The 12,811-nt window shown below is 43.9% G+C and overlaps 1 protein-coding gene across 1 annotated transcript in view; it reads left to right on the plus strand.

Annotated features, from left to right (window-relative positions):
• hipk1b (homeodomain interacting protein kinase 1b) overlaps positions 1-12,811 on the plus strand; it is a 63,478-nt gene continuing 50,667 nt past the window's right edge. The window contains exons 1-2 of the mRNA XM_042323735.1: positions 1-355; positions 6,504-7,252. Of these exons, the coding sequence (XP_042179669.1) occupies positions 6,506-7,252 (747 nt within the window). The 5' untranslated portion in view covers positions 1-355; positions 6,504-6,505. The remainder of the gene's footprint in view (positions 356-6,503; positions 7,253-12,811) is intronic.

Below are 12,811 nucleotides of genomic sequence, written 5' to 3' on the forward strand. Positions count from 1 at the left end.
ATTTCTGGCTTGCTACACAGCGGTCTGCTGTTAGGTGGTCTTATGATCGGGTTTTAGCTTATAAAATAAGTGTTTTTTAATTGACCGAAATACGTTTTTATTATTTTATTGCTTTTTATTTCATTTTTATTTAAACCGAGTCGACTGTTTCCGACCGAAACCCCCACGCGAATTGTGTGTTTCTTCTTATCTACTTCTCTGTCGTTGGAAAACAATGAAATGAAGGCCTAGCGTTACTAGTTAATCGGCAAAATAGCGAACGTCAGCTAACTAAATCAGATAATCTGCTAGCCTGTGTGGGATTTCAATTGATGACTGTATTATTCATCGACATTACACTGTGAAATCAAATCAGGTATGTAGATGGTTTATGTCTCAAACACGATGTTTTCGGTAGGGTTTACATCCCGAGGGGGATATTGACGTTTCTAACTACGTTAGTTAGCTAGGCTTGAAATGGGACAAGTAGCTAAAGTTAGCCAGCTAGCTACTGTAGTTGTCTATGTCTTCAGTAATGACAATCTCGGCTAGCTCTGTTTTATTTTTCTGCGTTTGATCGATTGTATAATTGTTTGAGAAATGGGTAACATACAATAAAACGTCCTATTGAATAGATCAGGGCTTCCCAAACTGTTTTGCTTCGTGACTCTCCGATTGAGTTGTATTTTGAGTTGCGACCCACCATAAGGGTTGAGGGGTGCAAAAACAAGTAGACCAAGCAATACATCAACAATATTATCTTGGCAGCAGATTGAAACTGTAGCATTTTTCAAAGTTAATCTCATGCAAATCCAGACACCCTGCCATGGAACTGAAAGTAAAACGTGACCGTTTTTTAAGCTAATTTCATTACAATTTGACATGGCCAATGCTGTGTTCTTCTGCTCAAACATATAAAATCAATGGGGCCCTGATTGTCTAGCTTGTATTTTGTTGATCGTAAAAGATGAAAGATTATAGGCTATTCTAAAATGTACAAGGCCTTTTTTTTACATCAAATCTATTCGGTTTTAGATGTTTAAGTTTACAGTGGAAATATTTATATATATATATATATACACACTCTTAACAAAAATATAAATGCAACACTTTAAAAAGATTATACTGAGTTACAGTTCATATAATGAAATAAGTCAATTGAAATATATTAATTTGTCCCTAATCTATCTATGGATTTCACATGATTTTGAGGACCCACCCGCTGGGGAGCCAGGCACAGCCAATCAGAATGACTTTTTTCCGCCACAAAAGTGCTTTATCACAGACATAAATACTCCTCCGAATCCCGCAGGCGATGAAGCTGGGTGTGGATGCCCTGGGCTCGCATGGCTACATGTGGTCTGCGGTTGGGAGGCCGGTTGGACGTACTGCCAAATTCTCTAAAATAAAGTTGGAGACGGCTTATATTAGAGAAATGAGCATTCAATTATCTGGCAACAGCTCTGGTGGACATTCTTGCACTCAGCATGCCAATTGTGCGCTCCCTCAACTTGACATCTGTGGCATTGTGTTGCGACACAACTGCACATTTTAAAGTGGACTTTTATTGTCCCCAGCACAAGGTGCACCTGTATAATCATGCTGTTGAATCCACTTCTTGATATGACACAACTGTCAGGGGGATGGATTATTTTAGTAAAGGAGAAATGCTCACTAACAGGGATGTAAACACATTTGTGCACAACATTTGTGAAATAAGAAATAAGCTTTTTGTGATTATGGAACATTTTATTGGATTTTGTATTTTAGCTCATGAGACCTGTTGTGTTTTATATTTTTGTTCTGTGTGTGTAATATATATATATATATATATAATATATATATATATATATATTGTCAATGTCATCCCACCGCTTGGGAACCACTGCAATAGATTATGCCTGGAGGTGAAAACATTTTGATAGTTATCTAGCTAGGCCTTTGTCTCAGGAGAGTCAACAGTCTTGGCCTTAACATTGCAATGCTCAACCTAGATGGAAAACAGTTCAGATGGAGAAGCTCCTTCTCTTTTCTTTTTTTTTTGTTGTATCATAAATGGCTAGTATAACATGTATAACATGTATAATGTTGATAGGTGCAGTTGTCTTGAGCACACTAGCTAGATAGCTGTTTGTGAACAACGTTGTTGTCAGCAACTTGACAGTCAGACACTAGATAAGGGCTGTGGCCTGTATTTTTATTTTGCAAGTCAGTTAAGAACAAATTGTTATTTACAATGACGGCCTGGCAAAAGGCCTCCTGTGGGGACGGGGCCTGGGATTAAACATGTAAAACAAATAAAGGACTAAACACACATCACGACAAGAGAGACAACACTACATAAAGAGACAGCACTACATAAAGAGACAACACTACATAAAGAGACAACACTACATAAAGAGACCACACAACACTACATAAAGAGACCACACAACACTACATAAAGAGACAACACTACATAAAGAGACAACACTACATAAAGAGACAACACTACATAAAGAGACCACACAACACTACATAAAGAGACCACACAACACTACATAAAGAGACAACACTACATAAAGAGACAACACTACACTACATAAAGAGACAACACAACACTACATAAAGAGACAACACTACATAAAGAGACAACACAACACTACATAAAGAGACAACACTACACTACATAGAGACAACACAACACTACATAAAGAGACAACACTACACTACATAGAGAGACCACACAACACTACATAAAGAGACAACACAACACTACATAGAGAGACCACACAACACTACATAAAGAGAGACAACACTACATAAAGAGACAACACTACATAAAGAGACAACACTACATAAAGAGACAACACAACACTACATAAAGAGACAACACTACACTACATAAAGAGACAACACAACACTACATAGAGAGACCACACTACATAAAGAGACAACACAACACTACATAAAGAGACAACACAACACTACATAGAGACAACACAACACTACATAAAGAGACCACACTACATAGAGACAACACAACACTACATAAAGAGACCACACTACATAAAGAGACAACACTACATAGAGACAACACTACATAGAGAGACCACACTACATAAAGAGACAACACAACACTACATAGAGACAACACTACATAAAGAGACCACACTACATAGAGACAACACAACACTACATAAAGAGACCACACTACATAAAGAGACAACACTACATAGAGACAACACAACACTACATAGAGAGACCACACAACACTACATAAAGAGACAACACTACACTACATAAAGAGACCACACTACATAAAGAGACAACACAACACTACATAAAGAGACAACACAACACTACATAGAGACAACACTACATAAAGAGACCACACTACATAGAGACAACACAACACTACATAAAGAGACAACACTACATAGAGACAACACAACACTACATAAAGAGACCACACTACATAAAGAGACAACACTACATAAAGAGACAACACTACATAAAGAGACAACACAACACTACATAAAGAGACAACACAACACTACATAAAGAGACAACACTACATAGAGACAACACTACATAAAGAGACAACACTACACTACATAAAGAGACAACACTACATAAAGAGACAACACTACATAAAGAGACAACACTACACTACATAAAGAGACAACACTACATAAAGAGACAACACTACATAAAGAGACAACACTACACTACATAGAGAGACAACACTACACTACATAAAGAGACAACACTACATAGAGAGACCACACTACACTACATAAAGAGACAACACTACATAGAGAGACAACACTACACTACATAAAGAGACAACACTACATAGAGAGACCACACTACACTACATAGAGAGACAACACTACACTACATAAAGAGACAACACTACATAAAGAGACCACACTACACTACATAAAGAGACAACACTACATAAAGAGACCACACTACATAAAGAGACAACACTACATAAAGAGACAACACTACATAGAGAGACAACACTACACTACATAGAGAGACAACACTACATAAAGAGACAACACTACATAGAGAGACAACACTACATAAAGAGACAACACTACATAGAGAGACAACACTACACTACATAGAGAGACAACACTACATAAAGAGACAGCACTACATAGAGAGACAACACTACACTACATAAAGAGACAACACTACACTACATAGAGAGACAACACAACACTACATAGAGAGACAACACTACATAAAGAGACAACACAACACTACATAAAGAGATAACACTACATAGAGAGACAACACTACATAGAGACAACACTACATAAAGAGATAACACTACACTACATACAGAGACCACACTACACTACATAAAGAGACCACACAACACTACATAGAGAGACCACACTACATAAAGAGAGACAACACAACACTACATAGAGAGACCACACTACATAAAGAGACAACACAACACTACATAAAGAGATAACACTACATAGAGAGACAACACTACATAGAGACAACACTACATAAAGAGATAACACTACACTACATACAGAGACCACACAACATAAAGAGACCACACAACACTACATAAAGAGATAACACTACACTACACAAAGAGACAACACTACACTACACAAAGAGACAACACTACACTACACAAAGAGACAACACTACATAAAGAGACAACACTACATAAAGAGACCACACTACATAGAGAGAGAGACCTAAGACAAGAACATAGCATGGTAGCAACACATGATAACACAGCATGGTAGCAACACAACATGGTACAAACATTATTGGGCACAGACAACAGCAAGAAGGTAGAGACAACAATACATCACGGTTTCTCCGTGACACAGTTCAAATCTAATTTTATTTGTCACACGTGCCGAATACAACAACCTTACCGTGAAATGCTTACTTACAAGCCCTTAACCCACAATGCAGTTAGAATCATCATGACTAGCTTTAACCAACTCTCCAAAGACTTCTATAGTGCAGTCAGGCAATGGAAGAAGAGATGCATGTTAGCAGCCTAGGTGAGATGAGATGCATGCTAGCAGCCTAGGTGAGAGGAGATGAGATGCATGTTAGCAGCCTAGGTGAGAGGAGATGGGATGCATGCTAGCAGCCTAGGTGGGATGGGATGCATGCTAGCAGCCTAGGTGAGAGGAGATGCATGCTAGCAGCCTAGGTGAGATGAGATGCATGCTAGCAGCCTAGGTGAGAGGAGATGAGATGCATGCTAGCAGCCTAGGTGAGAGGAGATGAGATGCATGCTAGCAGCCTAGGTGAGATGAGATGCATGCTAGCAGCCTAGGTGAGAGGAGATTCATGCTAGCAGCCTAGGTGAGAGATGAGATGCATGCTAGCAGCCTAGGTGAGAGGAGATGCATGCTAGCAGCCTAGGTGAGAGGAGATGCATGCTAGCAGCCTAGGTGAGAGGAGATGAGATGCATGCTAGCAGTCTACGTGAGATGAGATGCATGCTAGCAGCCTAGGTGAGAGGAGATGAGATGCATGCTAGCAGCCTAGGTGAGAGGAGATGAGATGCATGCTAGCAGCCTAGGTGAGATGAGATGCATGCTAGCAGCCTAGGTGAGAGGAGATGAGATGCATGCTAGCAGCCTAGGTGAGAGGAGATGCATGCTAGCAGCCTAGGTGAGAGGAGATGCATGCTAGCAGCCTAGGTGAGAGGAGATGAGATGCATGCTAGCAGTCTACGTGAGATGAGATGCATGCTAGCAGCCTAGGTGAGAGGAGATGCATGCTAGCAGCCTAGGTGAGAGGAGATGAGATGCATGCTAGCAGTCTACGTGAGATGAGATGCATGCTAGCAGCCTAGGTGAGAGGAGATGAGATGCATGCTAGCAGCCTAGGTGAGAGGAGAAGAGGACATCACGATTACACATTGTGAGAAGTAGGATAAACTCCTGGGCCTGTATTCACCAAGTGTCTCAGAGTAAGAGTGCTGATCTAAGATTGTAATGAATGGACAGGAGAGATCTTAGGACCGTATCCACAAAGCATTTCAAAGTAAGAGTGCTAGATCTAGGATCAGTTTAGCCTTTTTATTTCATAATGACAGATCCCAGATCAGTACTCTTACTCTGAAATGCTTTGTGGATACGGGCCCAGGCCCCCAGATCTTTCGTGTCCATGTAATCTTTATCGAAAAGAGAAAACACACCCAAGTTCAGTATTCCTGTTCCTGAGATGCTTCATGAACACAGGCTCAGGAGTCAGTTTTTGGCTGATAGGAGAGGAATTTAGCAGACAGGTGAAATGGACACAACACATATTCACAGAATGTATTTCTTGCTAAATGAGCATTCTGTAACATGCAATGTTTTTTTGTTGCTATAAGACCTTTCATCAAGGCACGATGACATGTTAAATGCTGTATATGGATCTCTTTTCTCTGTCCCCTTTCTCTCCTTCCCTCTCCCCTCCTCTCCTTCCCTCTCCCCTCCCCTCCTCTCCTTCCCTCTCCCCTCCTCTCCTTCCCTCTCCCCTCCTCTCCTTAGGTATGTCGTCCCAGCTCCAGGTGTTCTCTGCTCCCTCCAGCTCCTCCAGCGCATTTTGTCGTGTCAAGAAGATGAAGGTGGAGAACTGTGTTTGGGACGCTTCCTCTGACTGCCCATACGGTTCCGCGGGGGGACAGCAGGGAGTAGGGGGTTACTCCTTCACCCCTGCACTAGGCATGGCAGTGCCTCCCTTTGCCCCCTCTGCGTTAGTGTTCCCTCCCGCCCCAGGCTCCCGTGGCCAGGTGGTGGTCAGGCCAGCAGACAGCACGGGCAACCTCCCCCGGGGTTCCAGTCGCCGCCTCAACGACCAGTACACACACTCCTCACACACAAACTCTGAGACGGCCAGCATGGGGAACGGGATGCGCCGACAGGGCCAGAAGAGGAAGAATGACGAGGTCGTCAAGGGGAGCGGGAGCGGCTGTGGGAGTGTTCAGATCTTAGAGGAGCTCTCTGCCCCTCCTCCCGTCTTCTCTACGCGTACGGGGGGAGGAGGAGGGGGTACGGGCCAGTCCATCCCCCACTCGGCCCCCACCACCAAGAGCTCCAGCTCCAGTGGAGAGGGGGACTACCAGCTGGTGCAACATGAGATTCTGTGTTCAGTCTCCTGTAGTTATGAGGTGCTGGAGTTCCTGGGGAGGGGGACCTTCGGTCAGGTGACCAAGTGTTGGAAGAGGGGAACCAATGATATCGTGGCCATCAAGATCCTCAAGAACCACCCCTCGTACGCACGACAGGGTCAGATCGAGGTGAGTCATTTATTTGATTTGGATCGATTTGGTTAATTCATGTTTATCGCCCTTCAAGACGTGGGACTACTTCGTTAGGCTGTTACGCTTGGTTGATTTTAATTGGTGATGTGTATTAGCCTGGATTCCAGACTGTGATGTGATCCGTTTCACCTTCATGGTTTTGTGACGTGAGAGCATATCAGCTCGGATACCTGGCTAGACGTTTATTGCTTTTCAAGAGGAAATGTCCCATAGACCGTAGAGCGACTGCCCCTAAAAAAAGCAACCAATTTCAACCAATCCCCTTGAAAGCAGCCTATGTCGCATCGATATGAATCAGACTAATTTAGTCTAGTGTCAAAAATTTTCCCCGGAAAGTGTAAATTGGATCATTTTGGTCTTTTAAAGTCAGTCAAATCAAATCAATCAAATCACATTTTATTTGTCACATACACATGGTTAGCAGATGTTAATGCGAGTGTAGCGAAATGCGTGTGCTTCTAGTTCCGACAATGCAGTAATAACCAACAAGTAATCTAGCTAACAATTCCAAAACTACTACCTTATAGACACAAGTGTAAAGGGATAAAGAATATGTACATAAAGATATATGAATGAGTGATGGTACAGAGCGGCATAGGCAAGATACAGTAGATGGTATTGAGTGCAGTATATACATATGAGATGAGTATGTAAACAAAGTGGCATAGTTAAACATATGTATTACATAAAGATAGAGTATGTAAACAAAGTGGCATAGTTAAAGTGGCTAGTGATATATTTTACATCATTTCCCATCAATTCCTATTATTAAAGTGGCTGGAGTTGAGTCAGTATGTTGGCAGCAGCCACTCAATGTTAGTGGTGGCTGTTTAACAGTCTGATGGCCTTGAGATAGAAGCTGTTTTTCAGTCTCTCGGTCCCTGCGTTGATGCACCTGTACTGACCTCGCCTTCTGGATGATAGCGGGGTGAACAGGCAGTGGCTCGGGTGGTTGTTGTCCTTGAGGATCTTTATGGCCTTCCTGTGACATCGGGTGGTGTAGGTGTCCTGGAGGGCAGGTAGTTTGCCCCCGGTGATGCGTTGTGCAGACCTCACTACCCTCTGGAGAGCCTTACGGTTGTGGGCGGAGCAGTTGCCATACCAGGCGGTGATACAGCCCGACAGGATGCTCTCGATTGTGCATCTGTAGAAGTTTGTGAGTGCTTTTGGTGACAAGCCAAATTTCTTCAGCCTCCTGTGGTTGAAGAGGCGCTGCTGCGCCTTCTTCACGATGCTGTCTGTGTGGGTGGACCAATTCAGTTTGTCTGTGATGTGTACGCCGAGGAACTTAAAACTTACTACCCTCTCCACTACTGTTCCATCAATGTGGATAGGGGGTGTTCCCTCTGCTGTTTCCTGAAGTCCACAATCATCTCCTTAGTTTTGTTGACGTTGAGTGTGAGGTTATTTTCCTGACACCACACTCCGAGGGCCCTCACCTCCTCCCTGTAGGCCGTCTCGTCATTGTTGGTAATCAAGCCTACCACTGTTGTGTCGTCCGCAAACTTGATGATTGAGTTGGAGGCGTGCGTGGCCACTCAGTCGTGGGTGAACAGGGAGTACAGGAGAGGGCTCAGAGCGCACCCTTGTGGGGCCCCAGTGTTGAGGATCAGCGGGGTGGAAATGTTGTTGCCTACCCTCACCACCTGGGGACGGCCCATCAGGAAGTCCAGTACCCAGTTGCACAGGGCGGGGTCGAGACCCAGGGTCTCGAGCTTGATGACGAGCTTGGAGGGCACTATGGTGTTAAATGCTGAGCTGTAGTCGATGAACAGCATTCTCACATAGGTATTCCTCTTGTCCAGATGGGTTAGGGCAGTGTGGTTGAGATTGCATCGTCTGTGGACCTATTTGGGCGGTAAGCAAATTGGAGTGGGTCTAGGGTGTCAGGTAGGGTGGAGGTGATATGGTCCTTGACTAGTCTCTCAAAGCACTTCATGATGACGGAGGTGAGTGCTACGGGGCGTCAGTCGTTTAGCTCAGTTACCTTAGCTTTCTTGGGAACAGGAACAATGGTGGCCCTCTTGAAGCATGTGGGAACAACAGACTGGTATAGGGATTGATTGAATATGTCCGTAAACACACCGGCCAGCTGGTCTGCGCATGCTCTGAGGGCGCGGCTGGGGATGCCGTCTGGGCCTGCAGCCTTGCGAGGGTTTAAATGTTTTCCTCACGTCGGCTGCAGTGAAGGAGAGACCGCATGTTTTCGTTGCAGGCCGTGTCAGTGGCACTGTATTGTCCTCAAAGCGGGCAAAAAAGTTATTTAGTCTGCCTGGGAGCAAGACATCCTGGTCCGTGACTGGGCTGGTTTTCTTTTTGTAATCCGTGATTGACTGTAGACCCTGCCACATACCTCTTGTGTCTGAGCCGTTGAATTGAGATTCTACTTTGTCTCTATACTGACGCTTAGCTTGTTTGATTGCGGAGGGAATAGTTACACTGTTTGTATTCGGTCATGTTTCCAGTCACCTTGCCCTGATTAAAAGCAGTGGTTCGCGCTTTCAGTTTCACGCGAATGCTGCCATCAATCCACGGTTTCTGGTTAGGGAATGTTTTAATCGTTGCTATGGGAACGACATCTTCAATGCACGTTCTAATGAACTCGCTCACCGAATCAGCGTATTCGTCAATGTTGTTGTCTGACGCAACACGAAACATATCCCGGTCCACGTGATGGAAGCAGCCTTGGAGTGTGGAATCAGATTGGTCGTACCAGCGTTGAACAGACCTCAGCGCGGGAGCTTCTTGTTTTAGTTTCTGTCTGTAGGCAGGGATCAACAAAATGGAGTCGTGGTCTCGTCTAAAACAGAGTTTGGAACCTGAGTGTGTCACAACTAATAAATGGTCATGTCTAGAAACTAGGTACCACTGAAGATAAATCGGGTTGATAAGTCATTGATAAATGATCAGCCAATCTTTTTTTTTAACGTCATTATATTGTTATATAAAGGGGGATCATATTCAATATAACTCACACGTTGATGTTTAAGCCTTTCTCCTGGTTGGCGTCTTGACGGATTTGTCCAAATTCGTGTGACATCAAACATTTACTTTTCTGTCCTTGCATCTAATTAGTCCGTTAAATTAGCCATAGATCCAGGATTCTTACAAGGTTCAATCTGTCAGATAATTATTTTTTGTGTTGTTTTTGTATAGAGGTCCCAGTAACAGTTAGTGTCTCCTTCATGTTGGCAGGGTGAAAACTGTTTAAATGGACACATAAATCCAAAATAATGTCTTGCATTACGAAATCGAATGTCTCGAACCGACTCACCTAACCGTGATACTTAAAACCTAAATCGATACTGTCATTAGGGCGGCGCACAATTGGCCCAGCGTAGTCCGGGTTTGGCCGTCATTGTAAAATAATAATTTCCTAGTTAAATAAAGGTTAAATGAAGTAGAATATTTCTAATTATGCTATTATACTGATCTTTTCACACATCATCTGATCCAGACATTTTCTGACTGACAGTCAAGTGAAGAACAGCTGTTGGGATAGCGCGTGCGTGGCAACAACAGCCCAAGTGTTGGGGGGGAAAAAAGGTGTTTGCGAGGAATGTCCAGAATACTTTGGTGTATCCTTCGTTATGCCGGTAAAAACAGTCACGCCTGGATCCACGTTGGATCTAATATCCCTAACGAATTGATGTTGTCAAACTTATTCAGAATGCTGCAGACCGCTTGGTGTTCAACCTTCACACGTTCTCCCAGAGCAGGAGGCCCCTAACGATTACGGATTACCAAAAGAAAGCCAGCCACGTCGCGGACTCCAACGCCGCACTGCCGGACGAGCTGAACATCATTTTCGAGCACAGTGACGATTTTGAGCGGCCGAGGAAAATCCCCCGGGGACAACGAGGGATAGGTACTTACGGTCTCTATGGAGGACGTGTGTAAGTCATTCAAACAAGTTAACCCTCGCAAGGCTGCCGACCGAGATTGCATCCAAAGCCACGCCCTCAGAGTATGTTCAAACCAGCTGGGTGTTGTGTTTTCTGGCATTTTCAATCTCTCTCGAGCTCAGGACACCATCCACACCTGCTTCAAGATGTCAGCTATCATCCCTGTTCCCAAGAAAAGGAAAGTAACTGAACTGAATGACTACTGACCAGTAGAACTCACTTCCTTCATCATGAAGTGATTCAAAGTCCACATAACCCCCTCCCTCCCCGACACACTCGACCCTTTCCAATTTGGCTGCCGGCCCTTGACAGATCCAAGGATGACACAATCGCCATTGCACTGCACATTGCCTTCACGCACCTGGACAAAAGGAAAGCATATGCGAGGGTGCTGTTCCATCGACTACAGCTCAACCTTCAATACCGTAGTGCCCTCTAAGCTCACCACAAAACTAACGGCCAAGGGAGTGAACTCCTCCCTATGCAGCTGGGTCCTGGACATCCTGCTGAGACGCCACCCAAGTGGAGGAGGTAGACCACATTACCTCCTCCACACTGATCCTCAACTCAGGGGGGGCACCACAAGGGTACGTCCTCAGTCCCCTCCTGTACTCCCTGTATACCCACGACTGTGTGGCCTCACACAGTTCCAACTCCATTAAGTTCGCTTACAAGACGACCGTAGTAGGCCTGATTACCAACAACAATGAAACTGTCTACAGGGAGGAGGTAGGCAGTCTGACGGCGTGGTGCCAGGTAAACAACCTCTCCCTCAACGTCAGAAAAACAAAGGAGCTGATTGCGGACTTCAGGACAAACCAGGCTGGGCATGCCCCCATTCTCATCAACGGGGCTGCTGTGGAGATGACCAAAAACTTAAGTTCTTCTGCGTACACATCTCCGAATGAGCTGTACTGGTCAAACCACATGGACAAGCCCCGCTCAGCCCAGTCCAGGCTTTTCCCCCTTTACTAGCTATGACTTTGCTGATAGCTTTTTTTTATTGAGGGGAAGTGTACTTACTATGACTGACTGACTGATATGTGTTTTTCCTACCTAGCGATCTTAAGATGAATTCACTAAACTGTAAGTCGCTCTGGATAAGAGAATATTCTTGAAAGGGTGTTTCACTACTCTGTTGTGTTTTAAAACCACGTTATTATGAGAACGACAACATCTAATTCTGTCTTCAACTTGGCTTTCCATACAAATCCTTCTATTACAAAATGATTTGGGGGGGGGGGTCGCTTTCTCATTATAATAACTGCGAAGGTGAGATTTAATGCCACCACTATTCATGACTTTATTATGTGTTCCTGTGTCGGTCTCATAGGCTAAAGAAAAATGGCCGTGCATGCATCCTATTTATTTAGTCAGGCAAGTCCGTTATTCTGTTATTTTTTAATTAAATAACAAGTTTAATATCAATGCATTTGCTTGGCCTAAAACAAAATGTGTTGTTCTTAAAGTGGTTCTATGTTAAGCCCTGTATGTTGTTTACTATAATATTATATAATGTATTATAAGATTTGCAAATCTGGAGCTGGTTAACAATCCACTCAACGGTGCAGTGTGAAGAGCCCAACAGACAAGAGTTGGGTCTCAGCCTTTATAGGGAAAATACAACCTG

Source organism: Oncorhynchus tshawytscha, linkage group LG07 (assembly GCF_018296145.1).
Source record: "Oncorhynchus tshawytscha isolate Ot180627B linkage group LG07, Otsh_v2.0, whole genome shotgun sequence".
NCBI lineage: Eukaryota > Metazoa > Chordata > Actinopteri > Salmoniformes > Salmonidae > Oncorhynchus > Oncorhynchus tshawytscha.